This window comes from Cervus canadensis, chromosome 10 (genome assembly GCF_019320065.1).
Source record: "Cervus canadensis isolate Bull #8, Minnesota chromosome 10, ASM1932006v1, whole genome shotgun sequence".
NCBI classification, from domain to species: domain Eukaryota; kingdom Metazoa; phylum Chordata; class Mammalia; order Artiodactyla; family Cervidae; genus Cervus; species Cervus canadensis.
Window position 1 is genome coordinate 3,674,878 of NC_057395.1, and position 26,703 is coordinate 3,701,580.

General features: G+C 46.4%; 1 protein-coding gene across 1 annotated transcript in view; it reads left to right on the plus strand.

Annotated features, from left to right (window-relative positions):
- Nucleotides 1-10,427, plus strand: part of UPF2 (UPF2 regulator of nonsense mediated mRNA decay) — a 90,350-nt gene extending 79,923 nt beyond the window's left edge. Inside the window, exons 20-22 of the mRNA XM_043480684.1 lie at nucleotides 3,532-3,673; nucleotides 4,947-5,067; nucleotides 9,149-10,427. Coding sequence (XP_043336619.1) covers nucleotides 3,532-3,673; nucleotides 4,947-5,067; nucleotides 9,149-9,158 — 273 coding nt within the window. The 3' untranslated portion in view covers nucleotides 9,159-10,427. The remainder of the gene's footprint in view (nucleotides 1-3,531; nucleotides 3,674-4,946; nucleotides 5,068-9,148) is intronic.
- Nucleotides 10,428-26,703: the final 16,276 nt, after the last annotated feature.

Below are 26,703 nucleotides of genomic sequence, written 5' to 3' on the forward strand. Positions count from 1 at the left end.
TAGAATTTCATTGCCTCCACTGGCTTTATTGACAGTAGTGCTTCTTACGGCCCACTTGACTTCCCACTCCAGAATGTCTGGCTCTGGGTGACTAACCACAACATCATAGTAATATTATTAGTTCATTAAGATCTTTTTTATACAGCTCTTCCATGTATTGTTTCCATCTCTTCTTGATCTCTTCAGCGTCTACTAGGTCTGTACCGTGTTTATCCTTTATTGTGCCCATCTTTGGGCAGAATGCTCCCTTGATGTTTCCAGTTCTTCTGAAGAGATATCTACATCTTTCCCCTTTGGTTGTATTCTTCTGTTATTACACATTGTTCATTGAAGAAGACCTTCTTATCTCTTCTAGCTATTTTTTGGAACTCTTACATACACCTTTCCCTATCTCTCTTGCTTTTCTTTTCTTTGTTTTTCCGCTGTTTGTAAAACCTGCTCAGATAACCACTTTGCCTTCTTGCTTTTCTTTTTGTTTGGGGTGGTTTTGTTCGCCACCTCCTGTACAGTATTACAACCTCTGTCCATAGTTCTTCAGGCACACTGTTAACTAGATCTAGTCCCTTGAATCTATTCATTACCTCTACTACGAATTCATACAGGATTTGAGTTCAGTTATACTTGGCTGGCCTGTTGTTTTTCCCAGTTTTCTTTAGTTTAAGCCTGAGTTTTGCTCTGAGAAGCTGATGATCTGGGCCAAACTCAGCTCCAGGTCTTGTTATTGCTGATTGTATACAGCTTCTCCATCTTCAGCTGCAAAGAATGTAATCAATTTGATTTTGCTATTGACCATTTGATGATGTCCATGTGTAAAGTCGTCTCTTGCATTGTTGAAAAAGGGTATTTGCTGTGACTAGTGCATTCTCTTGGCAGAATTCAGTTAAGCTTTGCCTTGCTTCGTTTTGTTCTCCAAGGCCCAAAATTGCCTATTACTCCAAGTATGTCTTGATTTGCTACTTTTGCATTCCAATCCCCAATGATGAATAGAACACCTTTTTTAGGCGTTAGTTCTAGGTGGTCTTCTAGATCTTCATAGAACTGATCAACTTCAGCTTCTTCAGCATCAGTGGTAGGGGCATAGACTTGGATTGCTGTGATGTTGAATGGCTTGCCTTGGAAATGAACCAAGGTTATTGTCATTTTGAGGTTGCACCCAAGTACTGTATTTCGGACTCTTGTTGATTACGGGGGCTACTCCGTTTCCTCTATGGGATTCTTGCCCACAGTAGTAGATTCAATGGTCATCTGAATTAAATTAGTCCATTCTCATCCATTTTAGTTCGCTGATTCCTAGGATGTCTATGTTTATTCTTACCATCTCCTCGACCACATCCAGTTTTCCTTGATTCATGGACCTAACATTCCAGGTTCCTATACAGTACTGTTCTTTGCAGCATCACCAGACACATCCACAACTGAGTATAGTATCTGCTTTGGCCCAGCTGCTTCATTCATTCTGGGGCTGTTGGTAATTTTCCTCTGCTCTTCCCCAGTAGCATATTGGACACCTTCAGACCTGGGGGACTTACCTTTTCGTGTCGTATCTTTTTGTCCTTTTATCCAGTTCATGAGGTTCTCACGGCAGGTGTACTTGGGTGGTATAATCAGGTATAATCTGGGTATAACTAGGTATACCCAGGTGGTATAATCAGGTTTGTCAATCCCTCCTCCAGTGGATCACGTTTTGTCAGAACTCTCTGCGATGACCCGTCCATCTTGGGTGGCCCTGCATGGCATGGCTCATAGCTTTATTGAGTTATGCAAGCCACTTCACCACAACAAGGCAGTGATCCATGAAGGGGGGCGATCAACTTATACAACAATAAATAATCAATTTTCTTCTTTCATCCCTCTGTTTTCTGAGGCACATATGAAAAATTCACGATACCTGTGTCAGTTTGCACACCCTTTTGATCTTTTCAGAATGTGTAGGCATAAAATTAAAACCTACCTTCAGAAACTTTTGAGCTTTGAAAAGTAAATTCATTTCAGTAGTCCTGAATTCTAAATTCTATGGGTCAAAGTAAGACTATGTGTCTGTATTTTAACAGAAATATTTTTGGTTCAAAGTAGATAGATTATATACTGTGTAACCCATGTAACTTCAGAATGAGGAGTGAAGTCCTTCTTAGTGAGATTTTGTTTAAGGAAACATTTTTATTGAACTTTATTTTTAAAATGTTAGCAAACATAAAATGAGAGCTCAGAGTACTTGGTTATTAAGTTAAGTTTCAACTCATAAACATTATTTGGAATTTTGGAATATGTTCAACTTTAGGAACATTATTTAAAGAAACATCACTGTTATTTTGTGGTTTGAAGAAGAAAGTATATTTTGTTCTGATTTTTCTTTCTTTATTTGACTTTTGGGTGTTGGTTCTTCTGGTGCAACGGTTTTTCTAGAAATGTGAAATGCGTAGCCTTATAGGAATCTTTAGTTCTTAAGTGAAAGATCTCTTTGTGGACCAAATTTGTGCCCAGAAATAACTTTCTTCTGTAGTCAGTAGGAAAAGAAAAATTTGTACCAGTGAAGTAAATAGTTGAAAAGAAAGGAAAATACTGTTGATAATTTCTTTCTAGATTCAAATGTCTATGAATTAGAATAATGAATTGAAAGAAAATGTCTTATTAAAGCAAAAGTTTTAATGTAATAGAGCCATTATGTAATGTTTTAAAGAATTTTTGTTTCAAACAAATGCAAAAGATATTTATTTTGGTTTAATAGTTGTTAACAATCCTGAACCAGGAACATCCTGCTAAAAACAAAACATTCCATAGATAAGAATTATTCCCCCATAACTAATTGTTCAGTTGCTAAACTCTTTCTCTTTTCCAGCATCACAGCTATCTTTAGAATATGAAGACTTGGTAATCGTAAAGGTGGACTAGATTTGTTCTGTATAGTCAAGAGGGAAGAATTAATTCCAGGGGATAGAAATGTAAAGGGTGCAGATTACAGCTTGCTGTATAAAACCCTTTCTGACAGTTAGCCATGTGTAACAGGGTCTGCACAGTGGACAGTGATCCCCTGCTGATTAGATGTGTTGCTTCCGGACAGCGTGCAGGAAAGAGGAGTGTCTGCTTTTCATGGACGTTGAGCCTGATGGCCTTCTACTTCTTACCCAACCCTCATGGGTTTCTCTCTTAAGTAGAGTAACACTATTGTCTGTTTATGTTTTGAGATGATATTGTCTTTATTGACTTATTAGGAAAGGAAAAATTAATTTTCTAACCTCATTTAGTTCTACTTATTTATTTGGGTTTCCCAGGTGGCTCAGTGGTAAAGAATCTGCCTGCCTGTGCAGGAGACATAAGAGACTTGGGTTCAGTCCCTGTTTTGGGAAAGATCCCCTGGAGTAGGAAATGACAACCTACTCTGGGAAATCCCATGGACAGAGGAGTCTGGCAGGCTGCAGTCCAAGGGGTCCAAGTTGGGAGTGACTGAGAATGAATGCATGCACTGATTTATTTGAAATCTTTGTTTCTTGATTTTCTGAAGCCATTTGTGGTTTCTTTACTTTTTTTTCTCAGTTTAAGATCCTTAATGTACCCATGTCTTCCCAACTTGCTGCAAATCATTGGAACCAGCAACAAGCAGAACAAGAAGAGAGGATGAGAATGAAAAAGCTCACACTAGATATCAATGAACGGCAAGAACAAGAAGATTATCAAGGTATCAAATCATTTCCAGGACAGAAGTGGAAAATTGTGATGCCTTTTGGATTTTTAAAATATACAACGTCAGAGCTATTATTCTCCTTTTCATGTCATGTTTGTTTATATTTAGCCTGAGAAGTTGATTGTTTTTTGTATTCCTTTCTGTCTTTATTTTTCTTTCACTTATTTATAAAATAACACTAATGTAATTTTTAATCATACTTTGCTTCCCTTATAATTCAGTTAGATTCTATACTGTAAGAGCTGGTTTGCAGGTGAGGTAGTACCAAGTTTTAATTGCCTTGTGTTGCCAGTCAACTGTGAGCAAATTATTATTCAGCAAATATCCTCTCTTGTCTGTTTGGGAATCCTGGTCTTGAGGACCCTCTTCCTCCCAGATTTGAGGTCATCAAGTTAGGATTCCAGTTTTAATGCAGACATACTCAGCACACTTGGATTAGCTAAACTTTACATATGGAGTCCAGACACCTTAAAAGGCCCTCAGAGCCATAACATGGCTTTTATATAGTGTTGTACTCACAGACTGCTTTTTGTGCAAGAGATTGTTATGTAAATAAATATTTGGTTTTCTATCTTTAAATCCCACTTTTAGAATCTTCTCTTTCAGTTGATGCCAATTTTTTAAAAAATAAATGTGTTTATTTATTTGGTCCTGACTAAAGGCATGCAGGATCTTAGTTCCCTGACTGGGTATCAAACCCATGTCCCCTGCAGTGGAAGCATGGAGTCCTAGCCACTGGACCTCCAGGGAATTGCCAATACTCAGTGTTCTTAATAATAAATAATGGTAGCTAACACTCAGTAGAGGTGCTTATTATGGCCAGGTGCTTATGTACTTGATCATAGCTTTTAACCCTCACAAATAATTCCATGAGATAAATGAAACTTTATATTTAGGGAAACTGAGCCAAAAGCCCCATAGCTAGTATGTGGCAGAGCTGGGATCCAATCTAATGTTGTTCAGCTCTGAACACCATGCTCCCAGCTGTTGTACTCTACTGCTTCTGACACTGTTTCACTGCCTCACAAGACACAGAGTTGTGGCCCCATTGACGGTCAGGGAGCGTGGTGTTATAAGGTGCACAAGAGCATGTCTGCTCTCTTGATTGCTCTTCCAGTACTGCTCAATGATTTTAGCCCATATAATGGTGATTTTTCTTTAGTTAGCTACCTGACACAACTAATAAATTTGATCTCCCTTTATTTGCTTATTGGGAGAAGTACATTTACCAATGTTAACGCCTTTTCTGTTTTGCTCCTAACTACAGAGATGCTGCAGTCTCTTGCCCAACGCCCAGCTCCAGCAAACACCAATCGGGAGCGGCGGCCTCGTTACCAACACCCAAAGGGAGCGCCTAATGCGGATCTAATCTTTAAGACTGGTGGGAGGTATGACGATCTCGCTTGTTTCTGCCTTAGCTAGTTCTTTTTCATGGTGTCTGTGTGAGGAAGTTAGATAGTTCTGGATTATACCTAATGATAAAGGCCCAAGGATTAGCACAATAGAAAAGTCTTTGAGTTGTAGATATTTTAGGGGACAAAAAAAAACCTGTTTATAAAATAGTTACCTTTTTTTTGTTTTATAAAATCTTGATTTTAGTCATACCAGTATTGGTTTTCATTTTCTTTGACTTTATTGGATTGTTAAAGATTTTCTCTTTTGCATTTATAGAGAGGGCTAGTTATTGATTAATTGGAGAGAAGTCACAGGCTTTTTTGTTAGAATTTCTTAAGCCAGTGTTAAGTAATCATAATGTTTATAAAAACTCAAAACCTGTTGCTAGACTTTGAAGCATGCAGATTGAGTTTGTTTTTAGGTGTTTTTTGTTTGTTTTTAAATTATAAAATATCCTGCTGGGATTCGTGCCAGTTCTTCTTAAACTTGAGTTGCCTGATGTGAAATAACTAAAACTGTAAGGTATTTCACATAGAAGATATTCCCGAATAAGACCTCACTCATCTTGTTTTTTTTTTTTTTCATCTTGTTTTTAAGAAACAAAATTGTTGAAAGTTTTGCCAGGATCTGATCTGAAGACCCTTCCCCATCAATTTCGTTCTTTCTCTTGTGTTTGGGTTATTATCAAAAGTGACATAGGCTTCGCTGCTCTTACAGGTCTGCCTCGGGGTATTAGTGTTCAGACTGAGGCTATCAGAGCCCTCAAATATCAACGTGTTGTTGGGAATAGGCGAGCGGGTATAGGAGAGAGGTGCTGGGGTTGCAGAAATGGTCCATCCCTGGAGTAGTAGCACTGCAGAAAATGCAGATGTTCAGCCTGTGTCTTTACTCAGTAAGAATATTTGTGTTCCTGATAACATTTTACTTTGAACTGTATGCTCAGGCCCTGATAGCTCAGTTGGTAAAGAATCCACCTGCAATGCAGGAGACCCCGGTTCGATTCCTGTATCAGGAAGATCCACTGGAGAAGGGATAGGCTACCCACTCCAGTATTCTTGGGCTTCCCTTGTGGCTCAGCTGCTAAAGAATCTGCCTGCATTGTGGGAGACCTGGATTCAATCCCTGGGTTGGGAAGATCCCCTGGAGAAGGGAAAGGCTACCCACTCCAGTATTCTGGCCTGGAGAATTCCATGGGTTGAATAGTCCATGGTGTTGTGGAGTGGGACATGACTGAGTGACTGTCACTTCACATATACTCAGACAACTCTAATCAAATTTTAGTTGAGGAAATTGGTTTGTCAAACTGAGTTCTCACATCCTTCAGGGTTACTCATGGCTTGTGGGATAAAGTCCCAGCTCCTCACTTGATAACATGACCCTGGATGATAGGGTGCACTCTATTTACTGGCTTTCTCTCCTGCTGTTCTTTGCCCTCCTCCCCACCCAGCTGGCCTCTTAGTTCTCCTAGTTACACTGTCTTTTGCCTCTCTCCGTTTGGAACCCTCTTGGGCCCTTCCTCTGGATAACTCTTGCTCCTCCCGTCTGGTCTCACCTTGATACCCAGGAGTCTCACCTTGGTGCCCTGAGTCACGGTGCTTCCCCAAACCTTACAGTGCTTCATCACCTGCCAGCCTGTCTCCATCCCCCAGAAAACTGAGGACCCAGGAAGCCCTGTCTTGCTTTCCGTTTTGTCTCCTCCACAGCTTTTGGTGCCTAGCATGTAGTAGATCCCCAGTAATGTTTGTTGAATGGACAGAGAAACTTCAAAAAAAAAAATCTGTTTAATCATTTAATAGACTTTCTTCCTATGTTATGCTTCCCAGCACTCTCATTTCCTTTTGTTTTCCTGATTTTGTGAGACTCCAGTTCTTGAGCTACTTCCTTTACCTATTTTAAATCTCTTCCTAAAATACTGATTTGGAAAATAAAATCCTAACTTCTACAGTGCTCTTTAAAATGACCCTCTGTAAGGTCTCATGGTTTTGTGGTATTTTTAAAGCCAGAGCTCTCAAAATGCAGGTATGGATGAATATTGGGGAGGAATACACAAATGTGTAAAAGTGAGTCTCTGAGCCTTTCAAGTACCATGTGTTTTTTGCTGTTTTTTAAACTTAAATTTAAGTGAAGAAGTGTAGTCATGTGGAAGAACATTAGCTGATGGGGTGGTGTCTTTTGGTGGTTTGGCTCCTCTTTATTTTCTTCTATTTTTAACACTGGGCAAGATTCATTGGGAAGCTGTTTATCTAGAGCCATGGTCCTCAGCTCTCTGGGTGCTGAATTCCTATAAGAGAAGGCAGAAGAAATTCTGTGAGGTCTGAAGAACTGTTTTCAGTTGACTCCTAACTTAGCTAGTACTCTTTAAAAAGTTATTAATATTGTTCGCATTGTATGGCAGATGAAGGGAAATTTACTAGAAACCTGGTTATTAAAGCGGTTTTAAGTTTTTCTTGTCTCTAGATTTTGATAAGGCTCTCAGACATTAATTGTAATGATTTTTATATTTTATAATCAGGATTGAAATAGGGCTGTAAGTTAAAATTTCAGCCCTTCTCCCTGGGTTTTTATGTCCTAACAAAGTATAAGCGTTTTGCTTATAATGAATTAAAATGGCAATAGCACTCTAAGTAATACAGTTACCCAGGTGTTTTGTAAGGCAGGACAGAGTTGCTTTCCATTCTGCTAGCGTTGAAAAAACTGTGAAACTCAACATCATGGGAAAGATTGAGGGCAGGAGGAAAAGGGGGCACCAGAAGATGAGATGGTTGGATGGCATCACTAACTCCGTGGACATGAGTTTGAGCAAACTCTGGGAGATAGTGAAGGACAGGGAAGCCTGCCGAGCTGCAGTCCATGGGGTTGCAGAGAGTTGGACATGACTTAGCAACTGAACAATAGCATCTTTGGCAAATGTCAGTACTAATACAGTTTACACTCTATAAATTCGTGTGGTATACTGTTGCTCCTCAAACTTTAAAATACACATTTTAACCATCTTGACTCTCATTAAACTGCTGGTTCTGATTAGTTTCTAACAAGCTGTCAGGTGATGTCAAAGTTGCTGGAGTGTGGACCACTCTCAGAGTAGTGAGAGATTTTATGGCAAGTGTGTCTCACTTATCAAAGACTGTGAACACTTTTCCTTTATTCACTGCATTTGTCTAAAATATTCTGTTTTAGACCATTGCTTTGTCTTGACATCAGAGAGAGACTGTTTCTTTCTCTCAGGGAATACTCGTGTTACTGACCTTTTCCCTTTCTGTTCAGTTCTGTACAACTTGCACATGTATCCAACTGAAGATAGACTTTTCCATATCTGCATTTTAGTCTCTGGAAGTTTCTTGCTAATGCAGCTGGCCTTGTGTAGGCAACCTGTGTTAATTTGCTAGAGCTGCCGAAAGACAGCATTGTACACAGTGTGATTCACACAACAGAACTCCCGTCTCACACTCTGGAGGCCGGAATCCAAAGTCAAGGCAGGGTTGGTTCTTTCTGAGGGCTGAGAGGGACAGTCTGCTCCCAGCTCCCTACTGGCTCCTGGTGGTTTGCCAGCAGCCCCTGGCACTCCTGGCTTCCACAGCACCTTCTGATCCCTGCCTTCCTCTTCACGTGGGGCTCTCCTCAGCTTTGTGTCTGTCCAGATGTCCTCCTACTGTGAGAACACAGTCATACTGGATTAGGGGCTCATCCGATTCCAGTCTGGCCTTCTCTTAACTAATTACATCTGCAGTGACCCTTTCTCCAAATAAGGTTGCATTCTGAGGTTCAGAGGTTAGACTTCAGCACATAAATTTGGGGGTTACGCAGTTCAGCTGACACAAACCATGGGTTTTCAGCATCTTAGAAAGTAGTTACAGGAAAGCTGATGGGCCCACCCTCGCCATCACTGTCAGAATTGCCCTATTTAGTGCCCCTCTGCCCCCTCTTGTTTCTTCAGTAGGAATCTGTACTCTCTCTAAAAAGCACTGACTTCTCTGCAGTCAGTGAACAGTGGCTGGTGGTGCTCAGGGGGCATTTTCTTGCTGGAGGGGCATCCTCAGTCCTGGTTCTTTAACATTGCCCTGTTTGTGCCTCTAGGAGACGTTGATCCAGCAGCACGTGTCATTTCATTAGGTCCTGTATCTGATGTTGTGGATAGTGGAGTCCTCCAGCAATTGAATGAGAGCAGTGGACACATCTCAGCATGTCGGTCTAGAGAGTTGCGAATCTAAACCTGGGACAGGCTGGGGCCATGAGGCAGAAACAGCAGCCTCTGCCAACACCGGAACAAGCCGACGCTTCCAGACAAGGCGGAAAAGGCCTTTTGTAATGGAAATCACGTGAGGGTTCATCTTCTCTTGAGAATGGCAGTCAAGAAATGAGGTGGTTGACTTGACTCCTGAGCAGTTACACCAGGAAGAGCGTCAGTGAGATGACTGAGCCGGAGAAGAGACGGTTGTAATGGTAATGGTATGGGGGAAATGAACTTGAGTTTAAACTTGATTTGAGTTTCAGTGTCTCTGAATTGAACATCCCATGTTGAAAGAAGATACATTTGGGGGCTCCAGAACTATAGTAGAAAAGTATAGAGCAAGCAGTAAAATCTTCTAGTGAAAACTTACATGCAGGACAGCAAAATGATGAAAGATATCCAGGTACCAGATAATCCACCAGGAAGGCTTTTGTTTAGGAATCTCTTTCATGAGGAACAAGGGATGGGGGAGAAAAATCAGTTTTATCCACCAGAGTCAGTAATACAACATTGCCTATTAGGGTAAAGGGAAAATGTGAAGATGATTAGTACACACAGCATGAACCCAGATGGCTTAGGGGGGTCTGACACCAGCCTCAGAACAGGGATAGTCGAGCCCATTGTAAGTATCATTGAAAACAAACAGCGTGCCAGGCAGACACCACAGAAGATGGACGAAGGACAGCGAGAAGGGGATCCGGAGATTTTGTTGACCTTCATGGGTTTACAGCCTCTGTCTCTAAACAAAGTATGGAAACAGTAGAGCTTTTATTTTCCTTTTGTTTTTGTTTTGTTTTGTTTTCCCCCCACTACATAGAAATGAGAGTTCTTAGTCTGTTTCTGGCCAATCTGTTAATTTATTAGGATAGTTGTCTTTCGTTTGCTTTCCAGTAGGCATAGTGAATTTAGTTGAAGAGCAAGCACATCTGTAAGCTACAACTTGATTACATCTTTTTTTCTAGCTGTTTTGCATTTTTTCTTTTACCATGTTTTAGTTTCTGCATGTAGAATTAAATAAGAAACAAAACTGTAAAGTTGTAACATTTCACATGGAAATGCTGCCCGATCTTCACCAGCTTCAGAAATCTGACCTTTGCCGATGCTGCAATAAAGTGTTGTAATTTAGATTTGGTGTGGTTGTGTTTTATTTGGTTTGGGTGTTGGAAACCTATTAAATGGGTAAATCAGTATCTTCCATGGATATCTTTGTTTTTTATAGTCTTAGAGACAATTTTGTTTGCATTTCACTTGTATCGTTGCTCTCGTTTTAGCATCTGTTATTTGCATTGTTTTCTTGGGTGCCTGAGTCAGCTTACCTTGGGGTCAGTACAGAAAGTAGCCTGTGGAATCCAATCGAATAAACATGTTTAGAAGAGGCTTGAACCAGCTGCAATGGAAAATGCTAGCAGAGCACCGTCTAGTCTGGGTGGTGTTAGGTTCTTACCTGAGGGTGGGCAGCAGGGTTGATAAACGCTGCCGTAAGGCAGGTGGCTCAGAAGGGAATTGCGAGAACCATTGTTTTCAGCTTCTTTCAGGTGTTCATTCCAAGGTTGACTGGGACAATCCAGAAGGTGTGACTGTAATCACTCTTGATAAAATCAGCTGAGAGTCATTGATATTTGAAAAGAAAAAGACTTAATAAAGTTTCAAAACTCAATTCTCTTAGCCCTGTTTCCCAAAGCCCATTGCCGTCTTACTTGCCGGCTGCACTTGGCACGGTATCCATCCCTGGACCAGTGGTCAGTGGTCAAGGGGGCAAGTTCTGTGAAACCACTGGCTTCGCAGGCAGGCACGTTAAGAATTGCCTGGAGGAGGCCGCTTCCTACACTCATCCATAACTGGGGTTCACTCAGATTTTAAACATGAAGTTTTTCCACATAGCTACACGTTTATTTCTAAAGTTTGGCTTTTAAAGAACCCCAAATGTTTTATCTATACAACCTCTCGTTAGAACATCTTGCTCTGCGTGGCCGGCACTGGAGTGTCGCCGCGCCAGCTCTGTCTAGTGCTCTTCCCTAGGAAGAAGATGCTTTGGATGAAGACAAAATGGAGGTGGAATCAGTTTAAGAATCCTTAGCATGCTCTAAGTAAAGTCACGTTTTTGGCATTCTTATTGTGATGCGTTTTTGAACCTTTGGACAAAGTACAAAGGACAGTCAGCCATCTTCTGTTAGTAAGTGCTGCTTTCTGGAGGAGTAACTTTGGAAATTGTTGGGTTATTACTCAAATGTGTGTTTCGTTGGAGGAGGTTTTAGTTTTATAGTTATTGGGGAAAGCATTTCAGATTCTGCTGAGTATGTGCATGTATGTCTACAAGCGCTCTTTTTTTTTTTTTTTTTTTACCTTTTCTTTGGTTTCCTATGTGACACTGGATAGTCAGTCTGGTCGGATTTATGGATTTAAACATTTTGATGAATACTTGGCAACCATGGGAAGGGAAGGATTGATTGACCCCTTTCTGTTTACCAGGCACTGGGGATACAGAGGTAGTGGGGGAAAAAAATCCCTGCTCCTCTGGGACTGATACTCTAGTAAGGGAGAAATGTGACAATTCTGTGAAATTAGGTGACCATATGTGGAAACTGCTTATGCAGTGCATGGCATGTAGGAAGGGTCCACTTGATGGCACTGTTTCTATAATACCTTGTTCTCTCCTTACTTCCTGGCTTGGTTTCTTTCAAGGTGTAGTTCAAGCTTTGTCTCCTCTAGGACACCTTGCTGTTCCCTCATCCCTGATTTGATTTAGATGCTGTCCTTCCCTTGTAGCCCAGTTGGTAAAGAATCTGCCTGTAATGCAGGAGACCCGGTTTCAGTCCCTGGGTTGGGAAGATCCCCTGGAGAAGGAAATGGCAACCCACTCCAGTATTCTTGTCTGGAGAATCTCATGGACAGAGGAGCCTGGTGGGCTACAGTCCATGGGGTTGCAAGAGTCAGATACGACTTAGTGACTAAACCACCACCTTAAGCTTCATCATAGGTGCTGCCCACCTGCCCCTGGGTGGGATGAGATTAATTGCAGGGTGGTGCTCAGCAGCTGTTCTGCAAGAGTTACACAGAACTCCTGTCTGTAGGAGCACCAGACTGGACTGGGGGACCCTGGGAGGTGCTCATCACATGCTCCCCTTGGACGCCGAGAATTCTGAGGGAACTTGCTTTACCCCAGGAAGCGTGTGTGGCCACATTCTCAACCACCTGTCTTGCCGTGTCCACAACAGGACTTTTGCACTTGACCCAAATGCCGCTGAACCCCAGGCTGGGTATGTGATGGGTTCTCATCTGCTTGAGTAGGTGAGCTCAGGAATTTGGAGAGTGGACACAGGTCCCACTAGTCTCCCATTTCCCAGTTCTCTCTGACTCTGGATGCTGGCCTGAAGATTTTGGGGTCAGCACTCGCAGGGCATTTCTTGTTTGGACTGATGGGCAGAGTGTCAGTCTAGTTCCATGCACTGTTTGTAATCTAGGAGGTGAGCAGGGGGACTTCATATGTCTCCTGAGATCTGTGTGCACCTGTACACACTTGCCACTAAGGAGCCGTCAGGCCTGGAACATTTTCTCACTAGTGGCCCGGAGGCCAGAAACACCTATTCCCAAAGGGGATGTGGAGGCGCCAGGCGGACACCCTCAGTAACTCATAAGATGTTTATTGAGCACCAACTCCAATACTTCCTACTTGAATGAACTTGGGTGGTCATTGACCTCTAAACTTCGGTTTTTTTTCTGTAGACAGTTGACTAGGGTTCATGAGGAATTAACGAGATAATGGACTTGAGGGTCTTAACAAAGTGGCTCGGGTTGATATACAGTAAGTGCTCAATAAAGGTTGACTGGTAGTGGTAATAATATTAGCACCACAGCTCCTGTGTGCTATGCCCATGGTACATAGTTGGATACAAAGTTGGCCAAGCTTGGCCCTTGAGCTCATAAACCCTTCAAGTGCACAGAGAATCCTGTGTTCAGACCTGGGCGGCTGAAAATCAGACAGAACTTCCAACAAGTTCCACTTTATTACCCACAGAAAACTGTTCCTGAACTGCTGTGGGAACCTTTCAGTGAACCAGGCCTGGACCGTGTCCCGTTACCTTGTCAGAGAGAAACAGTATCTGTCTCCCCAGAGATCACTGGCCACTTGATTTCAGGCATAAACCTCTTATTTTCTCAATTTTCCCCTCTATATAGAAACACACAAGGTCCTAGTTCCTCTGACCCCAGAAGTAGCACAGGTGGCTTTGGGGTCTTCCAGCATCCCAGAAAAGCATGGGCTTTTGGCTGAAATGCATCCCCCACCCAGGACAGGTCATGGATGGGGGTCAGATTGACAAGATTTAGCCCTCTTGAGGCTGGTGGGGTTTTTGCCAGGCTTCCTCGAGAGGGCATGGTGAAGGGGAAGAAGCGGATGGAGCAGGACAGGCGGCAGAGTTGAGAAGAGGAAGCAGAATTGTCTTCTGCTTTATCAGATCTCCGCCCCCCACACCCCTGCTCGGGTGCAGCACAGGGCACGTAGCCCAGGGTCAGTACGACTTCTGTGTGGGGGGGCCACTGACTTAACGCTGAGCCCGGGAGGGATTGTGAGGTATGACCCAAATCCTCCGGTAATTGATAATCTGTTCCAAGCCACTCATGAATGTGCAGCCTCTTCCTTGATTCCAGCAAGGCGGGGACGCTGGCTGGGATTGCACACCTGCCGCTCCTTGGGTAAGTTTCTCAACGGAAGCTTCATTGACATCGCCTGTGCGATGAGAATCATATAGTGGGTTTTTCAGGGTGATGGAGAGTGGAGAGCATTCACTCCACACCTGCCATATGCTAGGCTAAGGTCCTGGTGACACGGCAAATCCTGCTTCTGTGGAGCTTCGGTTCTTGAAGGAAGAACACAGAGGAACAAAAATTTAAGAAGAATATAAAAATGAGAGAAGCTGGATACTGCGATGCTGAAGGCCCTGTTCTGGGATGGGCTTGGCTCCAGGTGAGGTAGGGGGTCTGTGGGGGCCCACAAACAAGGGCTGCTCGGAGTAGGAACACTAGGCCTGGTGTCCTTAGCCTGAGTCAGGACAACGTGGGCCAGTCCAGCTGTCGTCAAGCCTGCCCTGCCCACCCTGCTCCTTGGCTGCTGGTCCCCAGAGTGCTCCCTCATGAACACTGCACTCTAACCGCCTTCCCAGGCTCTGCTTCCCTGACAGACTGCAGCCCATGTGCTCTGGGGGTGAGGTGCTGTGCTCTGTGGTCCCTTGAGCTAGATTCTGAATGACAAGGATCAGCCCCTGGAAGGACAGGGAAGGACATTCCAGAAGAGTGATTGGAGATGGGGGTATGAGCTTGTCCTGCTTGAGGAATGGAGGGGAATAACCAGTGAGAGGTGGGCACAGGGCTGTCTGTGTCAGAGAGGACTCATGAGCCAGAGGGGGGCATGTGAATTTTCTTCTGGGTGTGGTGTGATTGATTCTGTCTGACTTCATGGGATCATCTGGCTGCTGAGTGAAGGTCAGATTGTAGGGGCTGGAGTAGAACTGGGGAGACTTGGAGACAGGAAATGGTAAGAGCCTGGCTGAGAAACGATGGGGTGATGGTGGAAAGGGGACAGGTTTCCCAGGTAGAGGGGAAAGGGCTGGCTTAGGAGGGGCAGGTGTAGGAAGGGGTGGGATGAAGGGGTGTGGGGTCCTGAGCTGTGCAGTTGGGTGGGCGGGGCATGCAGAGTGGGACAGAGTGAGTGTAGACGGTCCCCAGGTGATGTTCATGTAGGGGTGCTGCCTGGAGGCCCCCACGGCCCCTCTTTGAGAGTTTGCATACCCTGGCTCCACGCCTGCTGAGGAAAAGGGCCACTGCCAAATGGCCCTGGTTTCTGGAGTTGCCTAGCCTGCAGGTGGGCAGGCCAGGGTCTGCCCTGGTCTGAGGCCGTGACGTCACCCTGGGCAGGGGGAGGAAAGCACAGGGCCCCTGCTCCAGAGCGCTGCCCCACTGTGCGCTGGAGCTCAGGCCTGCTGTGAGGAGCAGGCCCTGGCAGTGAGCCAGGGGACGCTCCCATTGGACCCTGTGCATGCTGGGGAGACGGGCTGACTGTAAACGGATTGCTCTGTTCTGCCTGACCTGATTTTCCCTTCCTTTTAATTTGACTTTTGTTTGTTTGCTTTGCATTGTTTCTGAGAGACCCTGGAGACAGACCTGAGACAGCCCGCACTGGTAGCTGCACACCGGATCAGGCCGGGGCCTTCTGGCCTCAGCCTGCCCTTGGCCCTCCCAGAGGCCCGGGCCTCCCTCTGCAAACCCCTGGCTTCCTGCAGTCACAGAACCAGGCAGACCACACCCACCAGGGCCTCTCTTCCCCTCCTCTTCACCTCCTGCTGCAGCAGGAATCTGATAGAGCCACTGGCAGGAACCTGATAGAGCCACTGGCCCACACAGCCCCCTCAAGAGAAAGCCTGAGGAAGTACTGGAGGGTGAGAGAGAAGATCTGTGTATTTAGGTCCCTAGAGCCAGCAGCCTGTGACTTTGGTATCCTACCCCTTGCATGGTTCACCCAGGTTTCTGCACCAGCTCCCGGGTGCTGTGTTCTTGCTGCTGTGATCTGCAGACAAGTACGGAGGGCCAGGGCCTGACAGTCAGCCACTCCGGTGGGAAGGAAATCGAAAACAACTGCAAAATCCCCTAATCGCATTTTACTTTTAAAAAACTTTTTATCTCGAAATAATTACAGACTCACCAGAGGCTGCAAAAGTAGTCGAGTCCTGCAAACCCTTTGTCCAGCTTCCCCCAGTGGTAACGTCTTCTATGACGACAGTAAACATCAAAACCAAGATATTGACCCTGGTTCAACATCGGTAACTAGACTCTAGGCTCCATTAAGTTTCCACAGTTTTTACGTGTGCACCTGCGTGTGTTTCCACAGAATGGGATTGCGTGTGTAGATTTGCCACTCTCGAGGTACAGAAATGTTCCATCACCACAAAGGAACTCCTTCCTGTGTGCTACTCCTTGATCCCTGATGTAGTAGTTCTTCAGAGAAACAGAACAAAGGATAAATAGAAATGTGTATTTAAAAAAAAAAAAAAGAAATGTGTATTTTATTCTATTTTATTTATAGGACTATTTAGGGATATTATAGGAATAGGCAACTACAAATTATGCAGGCTGAAATGTCTCAGAGTCTTCCATCTGCAGACTGGGGAAGCATAAAAGTCAATTCTACAGTTCAACACAAGTCTGAAGGCCTGAGACCCAGAGGTGCTCACAGTCCAAGATCAAGGGCCCAAGAACCGGGGGCTGATGGTGTGAGTCCTCTCTGAGTCTGAAGAAGAGAACCAAGAGCGCCCTTATTTGAGAGCAGGGGAAGACGGACGTCCCAGCTCAAGCAGAGTGAGCAGGTACCCCTTCCTCCACCTTCTTGTTCTTTGCATGTTTTTGATGGTTTGGTGGATGCCCACACACTGGGGAGGGCCGTTTTCTCTACTCAGTCTACTGATTCAGATGCTCATCTCTTCTGCAGACACCCTCACGGACACACCCAGAAATGGTGTCCCATCAACAAACTGCGCATCTCTTAGCTCAGTCAAGTTGACACATAAAATGAGTCATTGCACCTGGAAACAACTAACCTGGTTTCTTCTGTAGAGTTTTGTCATTTTGAGAGTGTTGTGTAAATGAAACTGCACAATATAGATTGATGATGGATCTGTGATGCCCTTGAGATTCCACTGAAGCCAGTGCATTTGGTTCCTTATGGATGAGTGGTAACCCTGTTGGGTGAATGTCCCTGAGTTTAAACATGCACCCTACTGAAGGACATTTGTGGTGTTCTCAGTTTGAGGCTATTTTGAATAAAGCTGTTGTAAATATTTCTGTGCAAGTTTTTTTTAAATTTTGATAAAATATACATAAAATTTACCATTGTAACCATTTTTAAGTGTACAGTTTAATATGTGTACAGGTTTCTGTGTGGATGTGAGTTTTCAGTTCTCTGGGACAAATCCCTAAGAGTACAATTGCTGAATCATGTGGTAAGTACATGTTTAGTTTCTTAAGAAACAACTGCCAAACTGTTTTCTGGAGTGACTGCACCATTGTCCATTCCCACCAGCAATGTAGGGGAGATCCAGTTTCTTCACCTTGTTGCCAGCATTTGGTCTTATCACTGTTTTTTTTTTTTTTAATTTTAGCTGCCATAGTCAGTGTATACTGGTGTCTCCTTGTTATGATTTGCATTTCCCTAATGGCTAATGATGTTAAGCATCTTTTTGTGTGGTTGTCATTCATATATCCTCTTTGGTGAAATGTCTGTGTGTGTCTTCTGCCCTTCTAATTTAATTAAAAGCAGGGTCTGCTTTCGTGTATTGTTTTTGAGTTTTGAGAATTCTTTCAATTCTTTTAGAGATTCTAGATATAAGTCAGATATGTGGTTTTCAAATGATTTTCCCCCAATCTGTAGCATGTCTTTCATCATTTTAATGGCATCTTTTGCTCAGCAGAAGTTTCAAATTTTGATGAAGTCCAACTTACCTTTTTTGGTGATAACTCTCCTTTTTGCCTAGCCCTAGATCTCAAAGGTTTTCTGTTGTTGTTCTTTCCTAAAAGTCTAATAGTTGTACGTCTTACATTTAGGTCCATGATCTACTTTGAGTTAGCTTTGGTATAGGATATGAGGTTTAAGGTTTCCTGTTTTTGTTTTGTTTTTTTTTGCCCATGGATGATCAGTCACTCCAATGCCTTTTGTTGGAGAGGCCCCGTTCTCCATTGGGTAGGTTTTACACCTTCATCAAACCAACAACAACCACAGAACCTACCATGTGGGTGTATTTCTGGTGTCTCTGTTCTATTCGACTGACCTCTGGGTCTGTCGCTTCACTAATACCACACTGTTCTACTGTAGCTCTATGGTGAGTCTTGATATCAGGAAGAGTGCGTCCTCCTACTTTATTCTTTGTTAAACTTGTTAGCTGATTTAGTTCCTTTGCCTTTGCATATAAATTTTGGAATAAGCTCGTCTCTGTCTACAAAGTATCTTGCTGGGATTTCCGTAGAAATCGTGTTATTATTTTTGAGCTATCATGGATTAAATGGCTTTAGTAATCTTATTTTCAGATTGTTCATTACTGATACCTAGCGATGCAGTTGAGTTTTTTTACACTAGGCTGGTATCCTGTGATGTTGCTCAACCCAATCTGTTCTAGTAGTTGTTTCTAGTAATGGATTCATGTCATCTGCAAATACAGTTTGACTTCTTGCCTTCCAATCTGGATGACTTTTCTTTTTCTTACCTGATTACATTGGCTAGAATCTCCGGTACAGTAACCAGTAGAAGTGATGGGAGTAGGCATCCTTGCCTTGCTCCTGATCTTAGGAGAATCATTCTGCTTTTAACCACGTACTATAAGAACTACAGAGAGCACCATATACTGACCCAATACCAGGGTCCTGAGAAGGGGGGAGGGTTGGGTGAAGGCAACTGGAGCTCCTTCCCAACACGATGGGTTGGGAGGAAGACGAGCTTACCGAGGTCAGGAAATCTGTGAGTCTGTCCTGACATCCCAGTGTGGGAACTGACAGCTGGAGAAGACAGCCTCAGCACTGCTGATGCTATTGCAAGCGCAGCTGTCCTTCCTTGACAAGGTCGACCTCCTCTCCCTCCCCACCATACCCATGACTGAGACAGACAGCCTCGAGGGGTCCTGTACCCCACAGATGGTGTCTCATGCCCCATCACTCCAGAGTTGGGGGCTGGAGCAGGGCAGGCAAACTGAGAGGCTCCCAAGTATTCCAGGGAAGAAAGGCAGGACCAGGCATGTGAAACTCTTGCCCCAGGACCCCTGGGGCAGCTGCCATCAGTGAGGATCCTGTGGACCTTCCTCCCCTGTTAGGAACCTTTCCTCCATTGATCCATTCACTTATCTAATGCATTTGTCTGATACCTGTTAGGTGCAAGGCATCTTTTGAGACATGATGTGGGATGAAATAGACTAACGAGGTCCTTACTCACCAGACAATTGTAGTTTACAACAGGGGGATGCATCTTAAATGCTTATACCTTAAGAACAATGTGAGCCCTGGGACAAGAGAAGCATAAACTAAGTGCTGTGGTTGTTCTGAGAAAGGAAACAGACACGTGCGTGTCTGTGTAGGGGTGTATGTGAGGGGGGTGTTGTTAGGCCAAGTGGGATGGGGGCTGTGAACAGTGGCGGGGGCTGTAGGCAAGCTGAACCCTAAATGATGTACAAGATTTTAACTGACGACTGGCAGGAGCTTTGCAGACACCGTCTCTCAAACTCTCATGAGCGTGACTCACATGAGGTCTTGTTAAAAGTGCAGATTCTCTTTCCATGTGTCTGGGGAAAGACTTGAGAGTTCTGACAAGCTCTCAGGTGGGGCAGATGCGCAGGTCAGAGGGTCACCCTGAGTAGCAGGAGTGCAGAGATTGCTTAATGTGATTTGGCTGCAGAACAGTGGGAAAGGAGGAGAGCAGAACGGGAGAAGGAGGTGGGGGCCAGATTCCAGGCAGAGGAGTTTGAACTGTATTTGGCAAGCAGTGCACAACCTCTGAAGGTATTTGGGTCATGCCATGAGCCAAGCTGGACGTTAGGAAGATTAGCCTGGAAATTACTTAATGGAGAGACAGAACAGGCGAAACTAAAGGGACATCCATCCATGTGTCCACCCATCCCTCCATCTATCCACACATCTGTGTACCTACCTAACGTCTGTCCGCCATCCACTAACATTTGTTAGACACATATTATGCTCCAGGGCCTGGGGAAGGATGGAGAAGACCCAGTTCCCCGCCTCCTCGACCCCAGCCCAGGGATCCCAGAGCCCAGAGGGGACTGAAAGATCTACGCTTAAAGAAGTCTGGAAGCAGAAACACACTGCCAGAGGTGACATCAGAGACAGAGCTCCTGTGAGAATTTCTGGACAGACAAGGGTTTCCTACTGGGGTTCCAGCCATCTTACTGACTCCAGGATGGCAGAGACAGAAGGGCCTGTCTGCCTGGGCTGCCATAATCAAGTTTCGCAGACATTTGTTTCTCTGGAGACTGGAAGTCCAAGGTCAAAGTGTCAGCAGGGAGACTTCCCTGGTAGTCCAATGGCTAAGATTCTGTGCTCCCAATGCAAGGGGGCTAGGTTCCATCCCTGATTGGGGAACCAGATCTCATATGCCTCAACTAAGAGTTTGCATGCCACAACTAAAGATCCTGCATGCCTCAACAAAGATCGGAGATTATGAGTGCCACAACTAAGACCTGGTGCAGCCAAATGAATTGATAAATAAATGATAGCAATACAGTGTTGGCAGGGCTGGACCCTGGAGAGGCCTCTCTCCTTGACTTGCAGCTCACTGCCCTCTCACGGACTGTCCTCTGTGCACTGGTGGGAGTGAGAAGGATGCCCTGATGTCTCTTCCTCTTCTTCCAGGGACCCCAGCACTAACCACCTCATTCAATCTTGGTCACCTCCCAAAAGGCCCTGTCTTCAAATATGGTCCCATCCGGGTTATTTGGGCCTTCAACACATGAATTTGGGTGGACACACGTCTAAGAGATCCTCTAGTCCAGCCCTGTGACTTTACTGGTGAAGACATGGAGGCTCAAAGACGTTAGGGGATTTGCTCAAGGTCACACAACTGGCTGGCAGCACATCCAGAACAGGAAGTCAGGCCCATCATCTCCCAAATGTGCTGGGAAAAGGACAGTGTCTTCCAGCTGTTGAGGCTTGTGCTGAGGCCTGCGGCGGCGTGCCCTCCAGCACCAGCCCTGAGTTTATGTGAGAGACAGGGCCGGAGGGGGATAGGCCCACCCCGAAACCAGAAGGATTTAGCTCAGACCTCAGAAAGGCTTTCTGTCCCTGCCAAATATGACCAGTGGTGGTTATGGGGCTTCTTCCTCTGAAAATGGCAGAAAGCTGGCCAAAGGGCCAGCGGCAGGACTTTACAACTGCTTCAGGCTCCTCCTAGACTTGGGGTTCTCTGATGACAATTAAAGACCTACTCAACAGAAACCACTTGAATCCAGAAGTCCTGCCAGGAGGAAATAAGTCACCGAAAAAAATCACCCCGTGCATACCTTTGGCCCAGCAGCCCAACCTTGAGGGTGAGGGCAGGGCCTGGGCCCTCGAAGGGCTGTTTACCTTGGTTAGGCAATGCAGATAAGTGGCCTTGTTTGTGTTTACAGATGGGGTCAGCATTTGCGTGGGCACAGTCTGGAGCAGTGGGAAGCCAGCCTTAGGTCAGGGGCTGTGTTGGGGCCTGGGGAGGGGAGGAGCAGCTGCAGCCCAGCCCAGAGGCCCGTCTCCACGCCCGCCTCCCCTCCCTGTCCACCCTTGCTCTCCCGGGCTGCTCTGTCCCTGCAGTACCCCCATCTCTCCACAACCCACCCCTGATAACAAAGTTCTGTACTGATCCTCGCCCAGAAGAATTTTTCTTTTTGAGAAAATGTTTTCATTGAAAATGAATTCAGGCAATCCCTTTCAGACCCACAAATGCCATTTTTAGGAAATTAGGAGCTCCTGAGACCCACCCTGTTGGGTCATAAAGAGGGTTTGCCTTTCTGAGCGCTGTCCCTCCTGATTTGTGGTGGGAGAACCCACTCCAGAGAGGCCTGCTCTCAGTCCAGTGTTTCCTGGCTCTGTGTAATAAAGGCATCACCCCCTGGGAGGGGGTCAGGAAGAACACCTATGGTGGAGGTGGGGATGGGGAGGACGGGAGTGCTGTCTGCTGCTGAGAACCCCACTTGCCCCCAAGCCTGTGCGGCCACAGCTATCTAAGCCACAGCCTCCCTGTAAAGAGATTCCGAAAGAGTTCTAGAACACACACACCTCTTGGAACCTGTGACTGCTCTGGGAGAGAGCCGTGCTCCATGGGGTGCCACGCTTCGCCACACCTCATGCCTTCCGTGGACCCGCTGGCCAGTGGAGGAGTGACCCAGGCTGGCGGGGCTTGCTCAGTTTATTTTGGCCAGGCCCACCCTTGGGGGAGAGGGGGAGTGGAGGGAGGGAGAGTCACGCCCAGTGATGGCGGGACCCAGGATTTGGTTCAGTCCTGGCTTCCAACACTTGGCTCCACAGTCTGCAGAGGCAGCCCCTGGTGGAGACTGTTGATTTGGGAAGTGTGGTCAGTGGGCACAGAGCCTTCTCAGCGCCTGGTTTACTGAAGAAATGAGTACATGTGAGACCAGAGTGGCCTCTGTGGACAGAGGAAGGCCCTGCTTCCTGCTGACGTGGCAGAATCTGTGCCCATCCTGGGACACTCCTTTATCCGGGGTCCCAGTGCCCCCTCGAGCAGGGAGTGACTTCGCCTGGGCCCTCAGGTTCTGCCCCGCAAGGATGGAGGTTGTAACCCCTTCTCATGACCTCTTCTAAGCCCTCCATTTACCAGTACATCTTCCTACGTCCACCAGCTGGGGACAGGATGTTGGATGGTGCCCCAGGCCTGGCTGATCGACCTCAGACATGGGGACGCTGCCTCACCGGCCTGGGTGTCCCTGGAGCACCCTCCTCCCACCCACAGGGGCTGGTTGTGGGGTCAGCCGGTATCAGAAGACAGGTTTTTCGTCCAGTGTCGCCTCGTCACTTGCTGGCTCTGTGACCTTGACCTTGGCCTCTCTTTCAGTTTCCTCATCCTTCAGCGGAGATGGTAAAGGAATGACTGGCAAGTCTATCACGAGAAGAAATTAAGGTGACCCAAGTCCAGCCCCGAGCATGAGACCTGGCCCAGAAATGCTAAACCCTGGGAGCTCCCACCGGTTATGGGTCATGAGCACGCTCACCCGAGGTGGGATCACACCCGAGATGCCCACTACTTACTCGGCAGTGAAGACAGTGAGTCCCCACATAGACGTGAGGGGTCCAGCCTCACCCCGAACGGCACAGTCTCACCTCCCAGGAGTCTCATTGGCCCTAAACAATAAACTGAGCTCGAATAATCAGACTCTGCTCCCTACCCCTATCACAAACTCAGGCTAGGGGCGTCAGGGAGACCCCCTCCCATCCCAGCAGGCCCCAAATCATCCTCAGTTGAAAGGACCCCTGGGGTCCCAGAGATACACGAGACAGGCTGCTTTAATCTCAGATGGGCCAGCTCGAACCCCTTCGAGACCCCTGAGACCTGGGAGTGCAGCTGGCAGCAGCCAGAAGTGAAGACAGCACAGGGAACCTTCCAGCAACCTATCCTCTGGGCCCTGCAGGAAAATTCTCAAGGCCCGGAGCCATGATATCATTTCTGGCCCGACCTGTAAGTCACCTTTTGGGTGGGTCTGGCCACCCCAGATCAGGGCCTTCTGCTCCCCAAGGGCGGGACGGGCAGCCTAAAATCTGAGACTATGTGGAGCCAGAGGTGCCTAGAGATTGAAAGGATCTCCTGGGCTGATCAATACTGTGGCCTGAACTCCCAGCCAGGTCCCAGTGGGGCTTGGTCTCCCTGGGGCTTCCATGCAGCCCTCCCGTGACAGGGGGCCTCAGAATGGAATGTTCTGGGGCTAGCAGGTGTGTAACAAATACTACAAATGCTTGCTCACTGATGTCAGAGCATCAGGGCTGGCCCTGAGCCAGACGCAGAGGTGAAGACTGACTTTGTTAATCCCAGCTTCCCTCTCTCTTTGTACCTTCTGCTGCCCTTACCTGTTCTGGGCCTCTTCCTTGCTCCTCTCTCCTGACCTTGAAAAGTCTCCTCAGGAAAGGGGAGGAGAATTTAGACTATAGTGTAAATGACTGATTGCTTTAAGTGTCTGATCCCTTTAAAGCTCTGCAGCCCCCCTTTCTATTTTTTTAACAAGCTAGACATGTCCTCAGTCTTGGGCTTCTGAAACAGGGATCATGAATCCCTGGGGATATCTGCTGATGTTCCAGGGAGCAGACAAAGCCACAGGATAACCCAGATAACCTGCTATACCTTCCTGGAACATTTTATTCAGTGAAAAGGAAAAAGTTGCCTGGATTTTAAAGACAAAACAAAGAGTCTACTCACCATTTACAATAGTTAAATTTGTTTCCACAAAGCTCAGAGGAGCATAGTTCCCACCTGATTATTCCCACCATGGACTGTAGAAACATCTGGTGATGACAGGACATCCCCTTCTAGTCACAGTCATTTATCATCTTGGTTGGTAGTGACCTGCTCTGCAGGACTTAATGCTTTTCTATAATCAATAATATTTTTGAAACAAAAATTAGACTTTGTATAAGTGTAAACCCACGTTGCACCATCTGGACCTTACACAAAGCTAAAAAGGGCATCTAGCAGATTGACCTGTGTTTCTGAGCACATGTTTACTTAAAGGTTTAAGAGTCTTAAGAAATACAAACATGACTGTTCCAGATGTAAAACTCTGAGAAATCACAGGTGGAAACTGTTCATGGAACCTTAGTGGAGAGTGCAGGCTACAAGTACAGAACAAGGTACAAGGAGCACACATATGGACTTGAGAATATGAATGAAAAAGGAGAAAGCTTGGACACCAGGTGAGAGGGCCATCACGAGGAGATCACAGAAGACCTGGACAGGAGAGTCAGGAGCTCTGGGCTCTGCAGTGCCCCAGACCCTGTCCTCCTCCTCCACTTACATCTGTACATACGTCCTGCAACTCTAAAAGGAGAAAGTTCCCTAGAGTCTAGCCGTCTCCAAGTCAAAGTCATGGTGTCTGACTTTTGACAGAATCTGATTCTGTTTCCAAAGCTTCTATTTGCTCTCTGATGACTTTTGCTGCAATGAGATTTCTCTCAATATTCCCAGTGTTATCATTAGTCAGTGGATGCTGGAGAAATGAGATGAATCATGTTGGTGGTGTGATGGGTGAATAAGGAAGTAGATGAGTTCATGTTTTGTTTAGGACTGCCTCCTGGAACTGGGCAAGGATGGACCCCACCCTCGGGGCACTGGGGTCACTCCTCAAAGTCCTCCTGTTTCCTCCTGAAGTACCCTGATGTTCTCCTGGTGTGCCTCTGTCCAGCGCCCCTCAGCCCCCGTGGGCTCCAGGGCTGATGGTGATAATGTTCTTTGTGATGCTTGAGGGGCTTCCCGGGCCATTGTCCCCCACCCCACACCCTTTGTCTCTAGTGAGCACTAGGCACCCTGTTTGCCTTCTTCTGTCCCTTGGGTCATGATGGGCCAGAGCACAGAAAAACAGGGCCCTTGCAGACCCATCTCTGGATTGAGAGCTGGTGTGAATTCTCTGGGCTTCCCAGTGGCTCAGTGGTAAAGAATCTGCCTGGAGTGCAGGAGATGCAGGTTCAATCCCTGGGTCAGGAAGAACCCCTGGAGGAGGGCATGGCAACCCCCTCCAGTATTCTTGCCTGGAGAATCCCATGGACTGAGAAGTCTGGCGGGCTACAGTCCATGGGATCACAAAGAGTCGGACACGACTAAAGTGAGTGAGCACACACACATGCATGTGAATCCTCTGGGGGGCAGGTGGGGGTAGTCATCTGCCTCCCTCTGATCTGTAGAGAAGCCAGACCCAGGAAAGCAGAGAAGAAAAAAGAAGGGGAACACGCACACACAGAAAACCTGCTAGAGTTGCAAGACACTCAGCCTCAGTGTCCCTTGCTGGGTGTGGGAACAGTTTCCTCGCTTACATGCTTGAGGAGTGGAGGCCCCAAGATGCTGAGGAGTAGGGGTGACCGGTGTCACCCAGGGCCTCATGACTCACCCACCCCATCCCGTAGGCACGGTGATCGCCGTTTTATGGATGGGAAACTCAGACGTAGAGATACCAGGTAACCCACCCACAGGTCAAGCTCATAAATGCTGGAGCCAGGACTGCAGTCTCAGGGTTCTGACTTGAATTTGTGTGTTTCACCATGGTGTTGTTCTGCCCTCCAGGCCTCAGGGCTTTTAAACGCTAGACTCTGAGTTCCCTTGTCTCTGGCCTCAGCCAAAGGGGTCCTGAATGCCGAGCGTCTGAGGCTACCTGGCACCTCCCTCAGTGCAGAAGGATGCTCCGAGTGGCTCAGTGGAGAAAGAAAGGCAAGGATGCGGCTGCCAGCACATGTACAGCGGGCCCCTCAGCCTGGCTTGAGGGCAGGTATCCCCGATCTCCCCAGGCATCTGCCACTGACTCTGGCCCACAGGTGGGTGAGGGTGGTTTCCACCTTTCCCCATCTGCCCAGAGGACCAGCTCTGGCTCCCACCCACAGCCTCAGCTGTCCTGAGAGCTGGTTGAGAAGTCACCCTTGGCCAAGATAGAGGCTCGGTTCCCCTGGGGCCACACCTCTGTTGTCCCTTTCCATGACCAGATGAGTCAGGTAGAGTCTTGGTGTACAGATGGAGGTACCCCAGCAGCTCTTCCTCCGCCGCCTTCCCCACGACAGAGTAGGAGCCCAGGGGCTGAGCCCAAAGCAGAAAAAGATGTGGAGACAACAGGGAGAGTGTAGGATATTAGGACAGATTCCCGAGAGAGACTGGGGGGTGGGTGGGTGACACTGACCGCTG